General features: G+C 46.1%; 1 protein-coding gene across 3 annotated transcripts in view; it reads left to right on the top strand.

The window, feature by feature from the left end:
- The window catches only part of DENND2A (DENN domain containing 2A), a 253,271-nt gene that overhangs the window by 67,841 nt on the left and 164,944 nt on the right, over window positions 1-20,486 (top strand). For all 3 annotated transcript variants that reach the window (XM_069227903.1, XM_069227901.1, XM_069227902.1), the window contains one exon: window positions 19,091-19,198. In XM_069227903.1, coding sequence (XP_069084004.1) covers window positions 19,113-19,198 — 86 coding nt within the window. In that variant the 5' untranslated portion in view covers window positions 19,091-19,112. The remainder of the gene's footprint in view (window positions 1-19,090; window positions 19,199-20,486) is intronic.

Genomic DNA, 20,486 nt, shown 5'->3' with positions numbered 1-20,486 from the left:
GAGCTGTGACCTCCTCAGCCCAGCAAAGTTCAGCTCAGGCAGCCAGGAGTCTGCATCGCTCATGGCTCACTCCTGGCTGTCTGAGCTGAAAATGAAGAATGTCTGTCAGGCTGGCCTTTGTTCAGCCTGACAGACACTCTTCATGGGGGCAAAAGGTGGGGGGGGCGTGTGGGGGGGGGGGGGGGCGTGGCCCCTCCGCCCTAAAGGACGGGCCTCACTGCCCCTAACCATGGTCTATGTACCTGGATCAGCACCCTGAGCACAGCTGCCGGCACCCTGGGACCGATTCACAAGCGCTTTCAGGTGGAAGATTGGTCAGTAAGGGGAGGGGGGAGCTGAGCTTTACATTTAAAGGAGTGCGGATTGTGAGGGTGCTTGAAACGCAGTACATCGTAAAATAGCCATGTTTTAACCCCTTAAAACGGAGATAAGATATGTCTGCGTCTGTGGGTTTTTGTCTGAGTGAGCATTTACAAATTTCTGGTGAAGCTCGGCACACACTTTAGCATACTGGACTGCAAGCTCCTGTATCCAACTATCTTTTAAATAATATTTTTATTAGGGGGTTGTAACACCTCAAACGCCCCCCTCCCCCCCAGCTTTGAGCGCTTTTATGGGTACATGAAGTGGTACACCTGTAGTAGTAATTCTCTTATGAATTATTACTTTTGCCTCTGTAAATTGCCTCAACATATCTAATAAAATGGGAATATTCGGAAAATAGTCACATACAGGTAGTAGAAATGGAAAATGACTGCCCTTTTTATTACAATCAGGATATGATTTTGAAGTACTTGAAGTAGTACTTGTGTAATATTTCACGTGCTCCCACATCAGTGGGCTCAATTTGAGCATACATAGCGAGTATGACATGCCAAGTGTGACTTTATACAGGCCTACATTAAGTACAAAGCCACATAAATTGTCTTGTTCGGCGTTTTTACCATAATTATTAATTTGCCCCATAATCCATCATTTGCTGCATAATGTGAAGCTTTTCATAAAAAAATCAGTTTCTAGCTCAAACGGACCAAAAGTTGTTAACTTGCCACCGCGTTGCCTCACAGTGGCAGCCCCTTGGAAAAGTTGACTGGTCCTCTTTCCATTGCATATTGATGTATTTGAGTGGCATACTGGTACTAATGCTGCAAAACCTGTGCCTGTGCAGTGTTAATCTGGGTAACAATTTCAAAATAATGAAGAACTATCACAAAAAGTGCCACATTATGCCGTATAATTTACCTTTTCTTGCTGCATAGTCAGCCTTCTTTATAATCGGGTTCTCCCGCGCCGCGTACGTCCAGTGGCCTCGGTTGAGTGTCACAGACACAGTTACTAAAGCTGTGATTTCTAGACAGATTAATTTGCATCGCTGCTCACGTGCCACACATTTTGGACACGTGTCTGTACATGCAGGCAGTTGCATAAACACATTCTTTCACAACAGTGCACATACATACACAGACTACAGAGCACTGTTTAGCTCGTGGTGTGTATGCATGCATAAAAACCATGAAGCACACCCCTTGACCACTGTGTGTACATGCACGCAGATCAAAGAGCTCATTCCTTAGCGTGTATCCATACTTTGACACGGAATGAAGGGCCTGCTATTTCTTTGTTTACACAGTGAAGGGTGACCTTGCGGACCACTGTTTGTGTACTTGCACACATGTATGAGGATTCACTTTTTGACCAGTAAATGCACGTTGACTGAGCACAGCTTAACCACGTGTGTCTGGCAGTAGTATGTGTTCGCAATGGCGCAGATAAGTGTACATTCAGAAAGGTTGAGGACAATTCTGTTGTCCAAATGCTTCTGTTAGCAAAACCTGCATTAACTAGAATATTTTTCAAGCTAATGTATGCGGTGAAAGGGCCAGAAAGAAGCTCCCAGACCCCCTTCCCAGACACACACAGCCTTAGTCACTGGCTAAGCTGCATCCAGTCAGCTTTGTAGAGCTCAGAATCACTGCACCATTGACGTAAGCTTTAGTACTGTAGGTAAAGCGAGGGCCATGTGTTAGTTTCTTTGGAACAAAGCACCATTTACATAGCTGCCAAGATTGTGGATTGCTATGTGTGACATTTTCATGATTTCCGTGTAATTATGAGTGACATTTCAACGACTATGACCGACACTTTTAGGACTTTCTCCTGATGCCACAAATAAAGTACTGCCTATGGTACATAAAAATGACACTTAAATGTAATCCTTGTTCATTAAAATCGCTGCTGAATTCACAAACAACTCTTCCTACTCTCCGGTGTCAGCAAACCTAATAAATTGAAACCTGGCTTGGATTAGAGCAGTGTCTCTTTGGCTGGCAGGTGGCAGAGGCTCTAAATATGTAAATACTTTGTGTGAATAACACACATTGCCTTACTTTTGCTCAGTCAGCGGCTGCACTCGCCAGTCACACTACAGGAAGCACACCACTTTTACTCACCAACTCACAACTATCCCAGGCTGAAAGATCCAGCAGCCACACGTGTCTCGGAGAAGGCGGGCTGGGAGAGGGGGCGCAATCAATGTTTTAGAACAGGAAAGATGCAGGATATCCCTGTATGCCATTTCACCATAACTGAGAATCTTTCAGGCTCACCAGCATGGTAAATTGCTTTCCATGCAGAGCAACAGTTAAGAGATTAAATGCTGCACTTCAAGCTGTTTGTTTGGAGTGTCCCCCAAAGCATATCCAGGAGTTATATATGCCTGACCAATGCATTTTAATGCAGTGATGTGGACACCAGCATTAAAATGCGTTAGTCTAACCCCCTGATGCATTATACTTGGCAGGGCTGACCATAGCTTCTTCCCAGGCGCGCAGTGCCACAGTCTTCACAGAAAGAGTTGCTTTGACTCCTTCTGGGACTGGCACTTGCATTACTCCTGCCTTGGCTGCCTAGCTGGCTGACTGAGCCACTGGCAAAAAAGGATGGCCCTCAACATTTGGACTGCACTGTGCCTGGTACACAAGCATTCAAATCATTTTCTGAAAGGTTGGCGCCTGTGTGCCTGTCGAGAGCAGGGGTTCCTAACCTGCAATTGGGGGGCCTCTACTGGTCCACAGTGCCTATTCATGGGGTCCTGAACGGTTTACAAAATTAGTATTGCCAGATTAATACGTTTATATAAATAAAGATGCAAAATGTAAAATTGAACATTTTCAAACGCTCTGTAAAAGTGAAGCAATTTAAAGTTGGAATCTAATAATTAAGTCGACATCCTCGGAATAATTTGTGGGAGCACGGCGATTGCATCAAACAATATAGTATGGGCGATGGGTGGCTTCAATTGAATTTAGAGAAGTTCCAACCTTCCCGTTTTGACTTTTTAAAAATATCTGTGAATTTAATATTTCATTATTTGTGTATTTGTTTGATGAATACTTGTGTCCATATTTTTTTGCAGTTCAGATCATCTAAATTGGTTAGGTCTGTGTTCCTGGATTCCCATAAAGACTGATTTGGGATCTCAGCATTCCAATAATGATTCAGTGTGGGGTCCCCAGATTCCAGTAATAATTAAGTGGGGGGGTCCACAGAAGTCAAAAGGTTAAGAACCACTGGTCTAGGGCATAGTTACTTAGGCTGTGGCTGGATTGGACCAAAGAGCAGTAACTGACTAGGTTTCATCTATTTCTCCATAACTATGTGAATTATTCGAAAAACTAAAACTGAAAACCCACATTGGCGGAAACCAAATGACGGAAAACCAATTTCAATGTAAAAAAATAAAAATGTACTGAAAATTAAAGGAAACATTTTAAAGGAAAGATCATTTTCAGGAAAAATCCACAATTGCTTTAAACGCGGGTGTTGTTTTAAGGGTCGGGAGAACATTTTGTTTTGGGTTCAGGGATGGGTGATGTTTTGAGAACATGAGGGATTTTTTTATGAATTGGGAATGGGTGAAGTTCATGAGAGGTGAGTGGCTTTTAGGGATCGGGAATCAGCGGAGTGAAGGGGTGTTGAGGTTTTGTTTTTTTAAGAATTCATGGGTGGCCAGAGTTTAGGGCTGGTGAGGGTTTTTAAGGTTCAGTGATGGATAGAGTTTAGGGGTGGTGAACAGCTTTTATAATTCAGGAATGCGTGGAGTTTTGGGAGTCGAGAGTGGGTGGAGTCTATGGGCAGAAAAAGTTTTAGGGTTCAGGAGTGGGTGCAATTTAGGGGCGTTAGTGGCTTTTAGTGGTCAGGGTTGGGTGATGTATAGGTGTGGTGGGGGTGTTTTTTAGGGTTCAGGAATAGTTGCAGTTTAAGGATGGGGAGGAGTTTCAAGGATCAGGGATGGGTGGAGTTTAAGCATTGAAAAGGGTTTTAGGGTTCTTGAATGGGTAGGGTTTAAGGGCGAGAGGGGTTTTAGGGTTCACTGATAGGTAGAGCTTAGGGATAGAAAGAGCTTGGAGGGTTCAGGGATAGGTGGGACTTATGGGTCAGTGATGGGTGTATATTAGGTGGGGGCAAGGGTGGATAATTTTAATGTTGATGAGGGTTTAAGAAATTAAAAGCATGTGGAGTAATTGTTAAGCGTAAAAGAAAAAAATCCAAATGAATGCTCCCTGAAGTAAGGCACTTAAATAAATACCTCCCACAAAATGTTTCTCCAAAAGTAAGACCTGCAACCATTGCAATTACGCCTTAAAAAATAGGCATTACAAAATGCAATTCAGAAAAAAAAACATTCTATGAATTTGTTTCTATGATATGGTAAAAGGCATTCATCCTGCAAATTTCATCAAACAGTTTAGGTGAAATAGTTTCTCAGTAATGGTATTCCATGAAATTGTTTTTCTATGAAATCACATACAACCAACGTTTTAATGCAAGATATTCCTCCACGTGACATTTTCAGTTGAAATAACAACAGAAAGAATTGTGCATGATTTCTTGTAGATTTGCAAATTTTTTCAAAATCTTACGAACAAAAAAATACTAATTTTTTTCCCATAGAAATTAACCAGGAACAAGTGTAATGTGGGAGTGCACAAAGCATCTCACTTGTTCCACGGACTGCGGGTGAAAGGAGGCCTTCCCGCTGGGCTTTTTGGTGGGGGGGGGGGATGTGTTGGGGACAGCGCGCTAAGGATGCGGCTGTTGCTGTTTTGTGAATCAGGGAAAAATCAAACAAGTGAAATATGTAACTCCTGTAGGGTTACAATTTCAGGTATTTCTCTTCTATTATGGTGCAAGTACTGATGGGATGTGACCTAAAGGTGAGACCTGTCCAATTAGGAGCCGAGGACCCCGGTTCGAAACCTGGGGTCCATGAAAAACCTATGATTCTGGGCAAGTCACCTAATGTTCCTGTGCCTAAAATAATAATAAATGTGGCCTTGTGTAATGTGATTTGGTATTCAGCCAAAGCGTTCTAGGGCATTGGATTTAGTTTGCGCTAAATAAAAAAGCAAAAAAATGAAAGCAAAAATGTAAGCACTTACACAAGGAAGTTCTATGCAGGCAGTGTGTGGCTAACTTTGGGAGGTTCCGTTGTGGTCACAGGGTTGAAGGGACCTTCTTTGTAGACGCGGAAGGGGTGATATCGTGGTCTGACCGCCTTAAAATCATTGCAGTGGCCCCTGGCAGAGTGCAGGGATCTCCTATTGTAAGGCATTGTTAGCTGCCCCCCCGCCCCCCCCCCCCCCCCCCTGCGGGGTGAGGTGGGTGGGGTGAGTTTGTTGCTTAACCATCTCTGTCCTCCTGGATCGTTCGCCAGCGGTGGGGCATCTGTCACAGTTTAGCTGCCAAGGAGGACGAACCGGTCTGTCAGGGTATGTCCCATTGACTCTTCGCGCGGCACCCCCGGGAGCCCCTGCAGGGCGGACGGTGTCCACCCTCCTGGGGCTCCTGTGAGTCTGTGCCAGCCGGTTCTGAGGTTTGATGGCTCGTCTTTGGCTTGGTGCACACTGTCTCTCAGAGGGCAGCCCTGATGACCTTGATGAGTGTGTGCCAACCTCCCCAGAGACCTCCAGTTGGAACACATTAACTCATCGGAAGTCCCCCCTAGTTGGCCCTGCTGCAGGGGGAAGGGACAGGGGCCCGAGGAGTCGGCGGAAGTCCCATAGAAACGATGGAAGCAGGTATCTGTCCATCTAGGGACAGCCAGGAGTCTGTCTCTGTCCGCGGAGACTGCTGGCTCTTCTCTGATGTCAAGGGGGTGAATTAGCGCCCAGTGACTGTTCAGAAGGCAGCGCTACAGCGCCGAGGATGTGCGAAACCTAAATTGGAATATCTACAAGTCCATTTACCAGACTTCCAAGACCTCACAATATTAAATCAAATTGACGTCATCATGCATCGACTATTTTGTAATTCTCTAGAGAAGGGGATCGGGGTAAAAATCTGAAAACGCTTTAAAGGTGTTCTTATGTTTGCGCCCTGCCAGCACCTTCCTGACCAACGAAATAATGCAACTGCTAATGGTACCTGTAATGGCCTAAGATGCTAAGACCTTTTAAAACTTTACTGTTGAGTTCTTGTGAAAAGGGCATCCACACATCCAGCTACGTCCCAAGGGGACATGGCCTTCATGCAAACAAGGAAAAATAACCCGCCGCCGCCATGAGCCCGGAGCAGCCGCCGCACTAGTGGTGGCGGCGAACCAGGACCTTTTAAGAGAGAATGCTGTGAAAGAAGGGAAGGAGGCAGGTCCTTCAGTCCCGTGTTTTGGTGCTGGAATTTCTGCTGTGAGGCTTGGCTAGGTGTAATACCTTGATTGTCAGACTCCCAGTTCCCCAGAGGTCCATTTTGTTGGATATTTTTTCATTTCACCTTCAGGGGCCCTATTATGCACAATGCCCAAGGGGCGCAGTGGCCATGTGCGCCTGCTTTGTGCGCCGTTGAAGCACTATATTATAGAAGGGGCCACAGACACTCTTTAGACCCTTTCTGTAATGCTGATAGTGCTGGCACAGAGGGCGTGTCCCCATTTGCATGCTGTGTGGCCCTACACAAGTGAAGGAATCACTTTGCCTCTGTACCTGCGACCTATTACAGACACGGAGGCAAACGGGTCCTTAGGAGAGGCGCACTGATAGTGTACCACAAAACAGGAAGTGCATAGTTAGTGTGTTGCCTGAGGGCAGCTGTCTGGCGGGTTACAAGAGGGTCCCATGTACCATCTAAACACTCTCCTGCAGAATAGTACCGTTGCTCACTGCACCCACCTGCAGGAGGGATCTGTCTCCTCTTTGACCCCCAGGGCAGCACAAGTGTGCAGCTGTCCTGGCGGCAGCACATTACTAGTAATTGGGCGCACTGTCCTTGTTTCTGCCTGGCTACCCCATGAGCAAACTGGAACAGTGCATCTTTTATGGAATAACCAGGTGTGAGGCCAGTTTAATTCGGCCGCTGTTAAAGGCTGCTGAGAGGTACTGTGCGGCGCAAGGCCAGAAGGCTTGGGGTAATTATCAAGGGCCATTAAAGAATGGGACACTTTGAAGGGAACATTTGGGGTGGGTTGAAAGGATGGTAGCTGAAAATGTGTTTGGCATGTGTGGCTATAGATACACAGGCTCTGCATATTCCTACCATCTAGTGTTGGGTCTGGAGTGTTGCAAGTTGTTTTTCTTCGAAGAAGTGTTTCGAGTCACTGGATCGAGTGGCTCCTCCTCTTGGTGATACTGCTCATGGTCATTGACTTCTTTGTCAAATTGTTTTCTCTCTGTCATTGAGTAGGACATATCTCTTCGATCCGTCTTTCAACGTGCTCCGGTTCAAAATCTTTCTTTCCTTCGTCTCTTTATCAACGGTATTTTATCTCGATCATGCATTCCTATCTAAGCACTCGTCTCGATTAGTTGGTCCGGGCACCGACCGTGTGCGCTCCGGGAAGTCTTCGCCTACCTCACCATGTGGCACCGACTATTATGCTGAGCTGATGGAACGAACACTGCTTCGTTTCTGTCCTCGGTGCCACGCTAACTTTCCCCACACTGACCAACATCTGGTGTGTAACTTGTGCCTCTCCGATCACCAGGAAGCTACCTGTGAGACTTGCAGATCCTTCCAGTCGAAGAAAATGCTTTGGGAGCGAAGAGCTCGCTGAATGGTGATGGCGCACAAGACTCCTGACAGCACCCTGGACATCTTTGGGGAAGAACACCCAGGAGGCCTTCTCGATCCATGGACTCCAACATGCAGTCGGATATCGAAGGACTCAAGGTAACCTCTGCGCAACCCGTGAGTACCATGGTCCCTCCTGTCCACCCTAAGGCTATCAAAAACACCCCTGTAGAGGTCGCTCGACCGCCACTGTTGCCAAGCCATGGCCTTATCCGAAAATCTGTTTTGGCTGCCCTGCCCTCTGGCTTTGGCTCTGAAAATAGCCACAACAAAGACAGCGTTTTTGGCTTCAATCTCTGCCCAAGACTTTGCTTCCATCTCGGTCTGAACTTTGGTTCCGGGTTCTTCGGCTCCGAGCCGACCAGCTACCACCTCCACCTCGGTGCTGATGAAATCGCACCGACTGAAAACCTCAGTGACAAGAACCACAGAACTGAAAACATTGGAGCAGAAAGACTCCAGTCAGTCTTCACCTACACCTTTGCCTGTGGAACCCATTTTGGGGACTACTGACGCTTGTTAGCGCCACCTCCACATCCAGCAGGTTACAGGACACATTATTGCTTCCTCCCCTGCACTTTTAAAGAGAAAAGTGACTTTCAAAGAGTCTTTGGACACTTCTCTACCTCCAAAGAAGACTACAATCACACCTCACAAGCCTTCTCCACCTCCTCCTCTTGATTCACCAGCTCCACCTCCTCCACCCCACTTCTTCTCTATCTCACTCCCCTCCTAATTCACCACCCTCACGTACTGCAGAAGATTGTACCCCTCAGGGATCCCCTTTATATACTGGGGAAGATTTGGGACACATATGACCCTGACCCAATGATCCAGATTTGTACCCTTCACACCCCTCACCACCAGAGGATAGTGCATCCTACCAGCAGGTAGTGGCAAAGGCAGCTGCCTTCCAGAGTGTGGAGTTATACAGGGACCCTATTGGACAGGAATTCCTTTTCTATACGCATACATCTTACATTCTCCCTATGCTCCCTGGCATGCTTCATCACGCTGACTACATTTTCAAAGTGCCTGTCCCCGCTAGAGTAGATAAGAAATATAAGCCTACTCTCTCAGATCCACTATACATTAGGGTACAGGTCCCTCCAGATTCTATAGTAGACACCCCTGCACGAAAATGTGGCAATTGCCAGGCTACAGTGGACTCCCCTTCTCCTGACAAGGAGAGTAAGAAAATCGATGTTGCCAGCAAAAGAGTGGCTGCACAGGCAGCTAACCCTTGGTGTATAGCCAGTTCACAGGCCTTACTGGCTAGGTATGACTGGGCTCACTCGGATGAAATGGAGGAGCTCCTCTAGTTTCTCCCATAGGAGCACCGCAAAAGAGGGCATCAAATTGTTGCAGAGGGGCAAACGATAACTAATAATTCCATACGCTGTGCCCTAGACCCCGCAGATACAGCGGCATGTGACATTAATACAAGTCTTAATAAGAAGGCATTTGTGGCTATGATGATCTGGTTTCAAACCAGAGGTCCAGCAAGTGATGCTTAACCTGCTGTTTGATAAGGAGCATCTTTTCGGTCCTCCATTGTATTCTAACCTTGAGAAACAGAAAAAAGATATAGACACAGCTATAGCCATTGTCTGGAGCTCATTACCACTCCTCCAAACATTCCCCCTCGGGCTCACAGGCTATCCCACAAGCACCTCACCCTACTTAAACAAGAGGTTCAATCCCTTCTTCTTAAAGGGGCCATCAAGCCTGTTCCCTTACAACACCAAGGATCAGGGGTTTACTCCCTATACTTCTTCGTTCCCAAAAAAGTTGTCTCTTTCAGGCCTATTATGGACCTCAGGCCATTAAACCAGTACACTCTCTCAGAACACTTTCATATGGTTACTTTTCAAGACGTTATTCCACTTATACAACAAGGTGACTTTATGATGGCCCTAGATCCAAAAGACGCCTACTTCCATATTCCCATCAACCTTGCACACCGAAAATACCTAAGATTCGTGGTTACAGGCAAACATCAGTTCAAAGTCCTGCCTTTTGGAGTCACAACTGCTCCCAGAGTCTTCACAAAGTGTTTGTTTTGCAGTAGTTTTCGCACACTTCAGAAGACAAAACATGCAAGTGTTCCATTACCTTACTGACTGGCTCATAAAAGCCAGCACATTACCACAGTGCCAATAACACACTCAGCTGACGGTGGATCTCCTTCACACGCTGGGCTTCACAATCAACTTTGCCAAATCCCACCTCCAACCCCTTCAGATACAGCCCCATCTAGGTGCTATTCTCAATGCATAGTTTTGGCTAGGGTACCTCAATCTGGCTTGGGTTCACAGTTTTCATTCTCTTCTTCCCCAGTTTCAGGAGAAACGCATTCTCAATGCAGAGTTTTGGCTAGCATAGCCCCATCTGGCTCGGGTTCACAGTTTTCATTCTCTTCTTCCCCAGTTTCAGTTCAGTTGCATATACGCAGTCAGGACCATTATGTGCCTGTTAGGGATGATGGCCTCCTGCACTGCCATTGTTTCCCATGCCAGACTTCACATGCATCCCCCTACAGTAGTGTTTGTCTCGTCAAATCTAGTGTTGTTAGACCGCCGTACTCTTTGCACTCTGCAATGGTGGAATACCACCAACCTGTTGAAAGGCCAACCCTTTCTGGACCCTGTCTCATGTCATTCGACCACAGATGTATCACTGATGAGTTGGAGTGCTCACCTTTAAAACCTCACAGGATAGGGCCTTTGGGATCTCCGGTACCAATCCCTACATATCAAATACCTCGAGCTATAGGCAGTATTTCTAGCCCTGAAAGCATTTCTTCATCACCTCTCTCATAAGGTTGTCTTATTCCGCATGGACAACATGGCAGCCATGTATTACCTACAGAAACAAGGGGGGGGGGGCACTGTCGTCCCAATTGTTACAGCTCTTGCACACAATAAGGAAGTGGGCTCTCCACCACCACATTCACCTGATGACAGAGTATCTCCCTGCTACGAACAACGACTTTGCAGACCTGCTCAGCAGGATGCAGCATCAAGTCCATGAATGGGAACTTCACCCACAAGTCCTTCAAAAATACTTCATAAAGTTGGGAACTCCTCACCTAGACCTTTTTGCCACAGCAGTAAACTCAAAATGACTAAGCTTTGCCTCCAGGTATTTACACCCTCTATCCAAGGACAATGCTGTATGGATGAACTGGTCAAGGATATTTGCTTATGCTTTTCCACCTCTCCCTCTCATTCCATTTCTTATTCGGAGGGTCCGGCACACATCTCTCAGAATGATCCTTGTAGCTCTCACTTAGGTGCATCAGCCATGGTTCACCACACATCTGGATCTCTCAGTAGTTCCCCTCAAGAAGCTCCCCAACTGGCTGGACCTTCTAACTAAAAATCAAAGACAGATGAGACATCCAGCCCCCAAGTCACTCAACCTTGCGATATGGCTCCTGAAGTCTTAAAGTTTGGTTTCTTAGAATTGCCCGCTGGAATGTATGGATATTCTCGGGGAAGCTTGTGGTCCTATAAGCAGAGCATGTTATACTGCAGAATGGAAATGTTTTGTATGCTACTGCCAACCCAAACGTATTAATCCTGTTAAAGCTACTGCTCAAGACATCTTTTGTTGTTAGCTCCGTTTACAGAGGGCAAATTTAACATACACTTCCATTTGATTACATCTCGCGGCTATAGCTGAATATCTACAGAACAGACAACATACTTCCTTGTTCAGAATGCTGGTCATTAAAGCTTTCATGGAAGGGCTTAAAAGGGTTATTCCACCCATAGTGCCTCCTGCACCACCCAGGAACCTCAATATTGTGCTAACCAGGCTCGTGGGCCCTCCTTTTGAGCCACTTCATTCATGTTCTCTTCAGTACCTTTCTTGGAAAGTGCATTTTTGGTGGCCATCACATCACTTCGACGTGTGTGTTCGCTCCAGGCCCTCACCTTCGAAGAGCCTTTCTTCCAAATTCATAAAGACAATGTTGTCCTTTGCACAAACCAGAAGTTCCATCCTAAAGTGGTTTCCCAGTTCCATAGCAGCCAATCCATTGAGCTACCAGTCTTCTTTCAACAGCCTGAGACTATTGCAGAAAGAGCTCTCCACACTCTATATGTTCAACAAACACTCATGTTTTACATTGACAGAACCAAAGACTTTAGGAAAACTAATCAGCTCTTTGTAGTTTTTTCACTACCTCACAAAGGCAGTCCAATATAAAAAAAACAGCATAGCTAGATTGATAGTAAAGTGTATACAGACTTGCTGTGCTAAAGCAAAACGGCAGCTACCTGTTACTCCTAGAGCACATTCTACTAGGAAAAAAGGTGCAACTATGGCTTTCCTTGGTAACATCCTTATAATTGACATTTGTAAGGCAGCTACATGGTCTACACAACATACATTTACAAAGCATTACTGAGTGGATGTACTAGCACGCCAGCAAGTCAACATAGGTCAAGCTATGCTACAAATGCTTTTTCAGTCAACTGGAACTCCCACAGGCTAGCCACCACTTTTATGGAAGGACTGCTTTACAGTCTGTGCAGAGCGTGTGTATCAACAGCCACACATTCATCAAACGGAAAATGTTACGTACCCAGCAAGCATCTGTGTGGCACATAGAGCTGTAGATTCACATGAACCCTCCCTCCTCCCCGGACACCTGTGGTTGTTTCGGTTACTTTATATTTATATATAGTTGTACATATGTAGTTACATTTGCATGGACATCTTTCTCTATACTTTGTTTACACTTCTTTTCTTACCTGCCTGCGGGAAAATAATCTAACAAAGGAGTCTAAGCCCATGCTCAGTGTCACCGAGAGGAGGAGTCACTCGATCCCGTGACTTGAAGCACTTCTGCGAAGAAAAACAACTTGCAACACTCCGGACCGAACACTAGGAGGCAGGAGTATGTGAGTGAATCTACAGCACTATATGCCACAAACAGATGCTTACTGGGTAACATTTTTCTTGACGGGAGTGGATGTTGGTTGGAAAGTTAGTCATAGTGGGGGGGGTGGGTGGAGGTGAGCATCAAGGGTAGGAGGGGATAGAGTTTTGAAATGTGTAAGTGAGGCTGAGTTTTGATGACTGTAAAGTTCTTTGAAGGTTGCTGCAGATGCTGACATTTTGCTCACCAAGACTTGTCATGGTTAATATGCCTTGTGTCGCCTGAAGGACAGCTGTGGCGTAATTGCTAGAGCTACTGATTTAGATAGTTTGCTTTTCAGCAAAACGATAGCCTACAGGTTTCTTGGAGTCAATCTACTGATTTTGGAGAAGTTGCGAATGAAATCTGCTAAGAAGTGAAACGAGTTCTGAAAGCACAAATAGAACTGAGAATTCCAACTTGTCTCTTTAAACCTAGACATGTCCTAAAATACATGCTGGGAATGCTGCTGTAATTACTGAAGTCTCTCTACAGGTATATCTTCTAATGGAGAAGTGCATGAGCCAGGTCAAACAGGCCACGGTGCACAAGGTTCATTCATTTATGCCATGATATTTATTTCTCATGATGCCGCCTGTCAGAAGCCACGGGCTATTTTCTTCGATCCAGGTCGCATCGATTGTCATATGATTTACTATGATGAAATTATTCGGGCACGGTCATGTGACGCCTTTGTCAGTGATGCCATCATTACGCTAACTAATGGTTTTGTGACTTGCAGAATCCAGTTTCTGCTTTCTGTAGAACCCTGGCACGCACACTCTGAGGGCACAAGTTTGTTTCGTATTGGTTGAAGTTGAAAGTTGGGCTATAGGATTTAGAGATGGATTGACTGCCCTTGGGCAACCAATGCTTTGGTTTGTGAACACGAGAGGTCATGGCAGGTTTGTGGTTTCTCTCTTGTGTTTTTAAGTGCCTGGGGTTTTGTTCAGAGAAGGAGTGTGTGGTTTTGGTTTCTCTTAGTCCACGTTTTGGCGCTCTTATGGTTTAGGAAAGCCAGGAGAGGGTGAGGTTTAAGGTTTCTCGTATTTCATCATGCCAGTCACTCCGAGGAGGGTGTTCTCCTTTCCTGAGGCTCCGACCGCCTCCAGACCACAGTTGTCGGCTCGGGGCCTGGAAGCTCCTCTGAGCCGACCACAGGCATTTAGTTCTCACTGTTATTGTGTAAAGGACAAAGAGCACTTCAATGTGTAGAAAATGGCTGCCCCTGCCAGCCACAGAGGCAGGCCAAGAATCCAGGCCTGTCCTCGCCTCCCATAGATGCTTTTAGGGGCAGGACTGGAGCTGGAGCGAAGCAGTCTTAAGGGACTCCTAAGTCAGAGCAGGAGTCTACTGAAGCGGTCTCAAGGGGCTCCTAACTCTGATCAGGAGTCTGTAGAAGCAGCCTTGAGGGACTCCTAACTCTGATCAGGAGTCTACTGAAGCGGTCTCAAGGGGCTCCTAACTCTGATCAGGAGTCTAGTGAAGCAGCCGCCAGGGACTACATACAGACAAGGAGTCTAGTGAAGCAGTCTTGAGGGACTCCTAACTCCGTTCAGGAGTCTAGTGAAGCAGTCTCAAGGGGCTCCTATCTCAGGGCAGGATTCTAGTGAAGCAGTCTCAAGGGACTCCTCACTCAGAGCAGGAGTCTGGAGAAGCGGTCTAGTGAAGCAGTCTCGAGGGACTCCTAACCGGGAGCAGGAGTCCAATAGTTTTTATTGCCTTACTATTAGTTTTTTTATCTTGCATTATATTAAATCCCAACACAATAGGGGAAATGTGTGCAACTACTTTAGCTCTACTTTCGTCCGGATTTGCTTGGTACAGTCCATTGCACAACCTTAGATACGCAGATATTTCCCTTTTCAAATACCACTTCTTCAAATTCCATCTTGAAAACAGACGCAGAACAGTGAAATGGCGTTTTCTTTATACACTGCTTGTTTGTTGGATTCATTTGCCCCTGCTGCTAATCTAATTATGAATTTAGTAAATCCTGGCTGTATCTTTACTATCCGTCCTACTACAGTGACTTGTTTATGCTTTTCAGTGGCGCCTTGATGCCTTTGGGCGAATTACTGTGCTTTACAAATCCAGATGAAAACTTTAATACAAATATAAAACTTCTCATCCCTGAATTGTATAACTATTTCTCAAAGTGGAACCTTCCCCGGTTTTCCTCTGTAGGGTGATGATCCCAAAGATAAGGAGGAAAGTAGTTATGCAGCAGAGTCTTTGTAGCAAATGCCACCTCCAGAGGGCTGGGTAGGAAGAGGAATGTGGCCTGTTTGATCCCACCCCGTAGGATTACATTTTAATTTGTTACAGAAAATCTTGCTCTCACGAGTTAAAAAAAACGTTTGGGGTTTTATGTTGATGCTAGCACCTTCTGGAGTTCTCCGTGCTCCATAACATGTGCTCTTTTTACTTACCTGAACACGAAAAGTCAACCTTTTTACAAGACGCAATTGGCTAGATTCCCATGGAACTATACATTGAATTCTGAAATAGTGGCATACAGAATTATGAACTGGGGTACGACTGGAGGCTTCAAGTTACTTCCCCAGTGAACGATTTTTTAGATCGAGCGGGCAAGTGCTCTTGCTTGTTGCAATCTATCTGTGGGCTTTTAACCACAACCTTGCCTTTCAAAAATCGTTTATCATTGGTAAGTGCTTTACGTTTGTCCTTCCTTGGGGCAGTTTTATTACCGCCTTGGATATCAACCCTATTACATGGATAATTGCACTTTTGCCGATACGTTTGACTGCAAGCAAACTTCTTTTTCCTTTTGTGTCTCTCTGCCGCTCATGGTGGCCGTGGAGCTTTGAATTGGTTTGCTTATATCAACTGTTTTACTTTTTATTTTCAATTTATTTGGCAAGAAAAGTCCAATTAAGAATTTACAACGCTAATAGCTCTAACTCGAGCAAACGCCAGACCCATTGCATTAGAAATGCTTGTTATTTGTTGTTCATGGATTCAGTCATCTTGATTGAAAAAACACTGGTTCAAAACACTAAAGAAAACAGCTTGTTTTCTCGATGAAATGCAAACACTTTGTTCACTTCAATGGATGGCACTTTCCCTTCCCAGAGCAGTTCCTTTGCTGAGGGAATGGATCCATAGTTCCCCAGTCAAGCCCTTCACAGGGTCCTAAAACCTCTAAAGCAGCATCTGGCAGTAAGCTGAGACTGGACTCTTGTACAACTGGATGAAGCCCAGGCTGGTGTGGGAAGGTGGTGTGCACCGACCTCAGACTAGGAAAGCAGGAGGTCCACTTCACATGCAGGGAGAGAGCCTCTGCCTTACCAGTACACCAGAGTCAAATGGGGCAGGCTCGGTGACCCACACTCCCTTCTGGGAGTACACAAAGGCAAAGCATTTGGCTATTGGTGCAACCATAATTTGTGGTCCCCTATTCAGAATATTTAAATTGAATAATTGTTAAAGATTATACCGGTAGAAAAGAAATGTAATCTCACATACAGAGTAGAAAGGGAACAAATGCAGACATTTATGAGTTATTTTAATTGGAGTATGCTCAGGGCACCAGAAATTTTGTAATTCGTGCGAGCACTTTTTCCAAGTAATTATGGATTTGCACGCTTGCCACATCACCCATTGCCTGCATCTGAGCTGGCAGATTTTTTTTCGCGTAAACATGCAAAGTTATTAAATAAATCTTTCTGCTGGAGTGCAATGCAACTCCAGACATTTCTGGACGTTAACTGACTACCTTTCTCCTGTGGATTGCTGTTTTCAGGAATAAAAAACACGGGGCCCCAAAACTCTAAGGCGAAATCCCTTTTACTGATTCCAAACAACATCCTTGCATTGAGACAACACTTCCTCCCAGCTTGTGTCCCCAAAGAAAGGCCCAGAACCCTCTTTTGCACTAAAATTATGTTGGAAACGTGGCTTGCTAGTCACCGGTGCGACCTTAAAACTCCCAGAAATGTACCTCAGGATCTCCTGAGCCCAAATATTGTCTAGAACGCTGTGTTCTTTTTAGGTCTCTCCTAGTAAACTGAGCATGCACTGTCTGTTGTGAAATGCACTGTTAGCTTACAGTGGGATTAGAGCCCACACATTGCTTACCATTGGTGCGCGTGGACTTCCCTTCCTCTTCTGTTGGTCTCTTTCCTGGAGACCAGACATATTACTTTGTCCTTACATTGCTTGTTTTTTTAATCTCTACTTTTTTCTTTTTGTTGAAGCATTCTACGAGGATGCATGTGTTTTCCAGCTGCCTCCCTTGTGTTCTTTTCCCCCTCTGCTGCACTTTTGTTGCTGTTCCTGCCCCCTCTGTGATGCGCTTGCCTTTGTGTGCTTTTCCGAATGTCCCTGTTGCTATCTCGCCTGTGTGTGCATCCTCAGCTCCATGTTATGCATTTTTGTTAGTTAACTTTCACCCTCTCTAGCTTGCTCTGTATCTCTTTGCCTACCTCACCGTGCCCTCTGTGTTGCTTCCCTCCACCCAGGCCCTCTTTGTTGCTTCGGCTGTATACCCACATATTGCTTAACCCTCCCATATGTTACTTCCCCCACCCTCCTATTGTTTCCCTATCTTCCATGATACCTCCTTCTGTTTAGCATCTCCCACCAGCTTTGCAGCTTGCATTACTTTTTTAGGTCGAGTATAGCAGCGTGCAAGCGCCGCTTTTCTGGCGTGTTTTATTTATTTGGGTTTTTAGCCATGCCCACTTTACGCCCATCACTATTGCTCATTCATGGGCTTGCCCTTCAAAAATCCTTTGTTATTATTGGTAAATGCTTTTCGTTTGTCCCTCCTTGGGGTGGTTTGGTTACCCCTTGGACATCAACCCTGTTACATGGCTAATTGCACTTTTGCCAATACGTTTGACTGTGAGCGAACTTCTTTTTCCTTTTGTGTCTCCTTCACGCTCATGGCGGCCATGACGCTTTGAATCGGCTTGCTTATGTGAAACTGTATTACTTTTCATTTTTAATTTTTGTGGCAAGAAAAGTCCAGTTGGGAGTTTACAATGCCAATAGCTCTAACTCGAGCAAATGTGAGACCCATTGCATTTCAAATGCTTGTTTTGTTTACTTATCCAGTTTGGATTAGTAAAACAAAATAATAAAATATGCTTCCATCAGTTGGTAGGCCTGTTTATTAGCCATGTGGCAGAGCGTACAGGATGCTGTGAAGCACGGCTAAAGCCATTAGCAAATCCAGTCAATCCCAAAAGCACAACCTATTGGCTTTGTCAGTGCTTGTTTCAGATGCTGCTGTGTTATTTACAAGCCCGTGGCGAGGTCAAAGGCTGTGGCCTTGATTTTCGCGTTGGTTGCTCAGTTGCCCTTCTGCAGTGGGCTGCCAGTTCCGTTGCTCACCTGGGAAGCATAGCTCATTCCTCATTACTGCTGTTTGGTAAGATTTGGGGAGTGGGGCTACTTTTTGTTGGCAACTTCGACGACTCCCAGCCACATCCTGGTGGTTATTTTGGCACATCTTTGGTGGGAAAACCCCATTTAATGAAACTTCGGAAGTCGTGCTTCAGTTTTTGACTGATTCAGTTCAGCCATGAACCTAATACGGCAGCTGAGGATCAGTATGTGCTTGACCAAGCTGATGTGGCTCAGTTGTTTGAATATTCATTGAACCCGTGTTTCTGGTCTGAGCTTGGCATGGGTGATGTGCCTGAGGTTTATGCTTGCATGAGCTGTGCCTGGCAGGGCTCAGTATTAGCTGGCATGGATGTGGCTGAACGGTGCTTTTGATTTGGTTGTTCTGGGCTTGGCTGGTGTAGCTCAGGTTCGTTAGTTCTAAGACTGGCACATGCACAATCTGTGCTTGGCTTGACTGATGTGAACCAGGGTGCACTTGGCTTTGCTTTTGTGTGTGTGCCCTTGACATGGCACACTTCATTAGAGGTGACCTTGATTTTAGTATCATAAACTATGAAATTATTAGAATATTAAAGCGCCCTAAAGTTTGATGAAGGTCTTTGTTGGCTCTTTCTGCCATCCAGATCTGTGGCTTTTGGACAGCTAGACAGCGATTTACGTCCCGCATGTTTACAACTGGGACTGCTCTGTTAGGTTGTTGACCAGTTTCTTTCTGTTTAGTCCCCGCAGGTGAACCATCATCATGCCTTGTGCTTACGCCATGAGACCTGGCGAGCCAGAAACAGTGAACAAGTCACACCAGACACTTGTGCAGTTGCCGCTCCACAGGTAAGAGAGCGCATTCTCTATGTTTTCATCTGTGGTGTGAACGCTTTCACCTGCTAATGGGTGCATCAAGTGTAAACATCAACGTAAACTTTTTTAATGTCTTTAAGTTCGCTCATGTGATGCATCTTATTTCTCGAACACTGTGCACCTAAATAATTAAATATATTTATTTTCGCTCAGCTTAGACGGGCAGCAGGCTTTTAAGTTCACTTCTGATTTGCCTCACCATCTTGGAACTTCCCAGTAAGGTGAAACAGCTTGGCAGAGCTGTGGAGCCGACAGACTAAACGCTTTAGAGGGGCTGTGAGCTAGGCTTAGAGATCAGTGCCATAAGGGGCTGCAGCTGTTCTGGAAGTGGTCATCTGGGTTCTGGTAGGTTTTGGGAATCACAGAGCTCTAGCAGGAAGCTGTCATCCCATCTCCTACCGGGGGCAGTCCGCTCTGCTCAAGGAGAGTCGTTATCTCAGTTGCCATAGGTAAGTGTCCTCCTGGCTGTAAGAAGGCGTCATTCTAGCTGTAGCAGGTTGCTGTTATCGTTTCTCCTGTAGGCATTAGTAATCCTAGCTCTCATCGGCAGCAGTCATACCTGCTATAGAGGTCATCCCTACTTGAGCAGGCAGGTAGCGGTTATCCCTTCTCTAGCAGACAGGCATCAGTCATCCCATCTCTAGCAGGCAGCAGCAGTCACCCCTGCTGTAGCAGGCAGCAGTTACACCAGCTGTGGGCAGCTGGGTCATACCAGTTCGCAGGGGTGGGGGTGGTCACCCTAGCTTTCATAGATGGTGATCGTCCAGTCTCTCCACTTTTGTTGGCAGTAGTTGGTAAAAAGAGTTCTTGTAGGTAGTGGTCGCATCCTGCCTTTTGAAGACAGTTGTTAAACCATCTCTTGTAGGCAGCCGCCATCTTGGCCATGCTTCTGTAGGCAGCAGTCATCTCTGCTCCTGTCAGAAGGCGCCGTCTCATATTGGCTTCTGCTGGCATCTGTCATCTGCCCTTGGCTTCTGCCAGCTGATGTTCTCCTCTTGCCTCCAGCCGGCTTCTGTACTCTCACCTCCAATCGTCCGCCACCCTCTGGCCTCTTGGGTCGTCCGCCACCCTCTGGCCTCCCTGGTCGGGCGCCACCTTACCAGCCGTCCACCACCCCAGTGGGCCGCCACCCTGCTGTTTCCGCAGTCGGGCTCCGGCCTCCTCAGAAGTCCACCGACCCCTTCTCCCCCCCACCCCATTCGTCGCCGCCCCACCCCCCCAGTCAGCCGTTGCCCTCCCACCACCTGAGTCGTTTGCCGTC

Source organism: Pleurodeles waltl, chromosome 4_1, assembly GCF_031143425.1.
Source record: "Pleurodeles waltl isolate 20211129_DDA chromosome 4_1, aPleWal1.hap1.20221129, whole genome shotgun sequence".
NCBI lineage: Eukaryota > Metazoa > Chordata > Amphibia > Caudata > Salamandridae > Pleurodeles > Pleurodeles waltl.
This window is presented reverse-complemented; position numbering and strand designations above follow the sequence as displayed.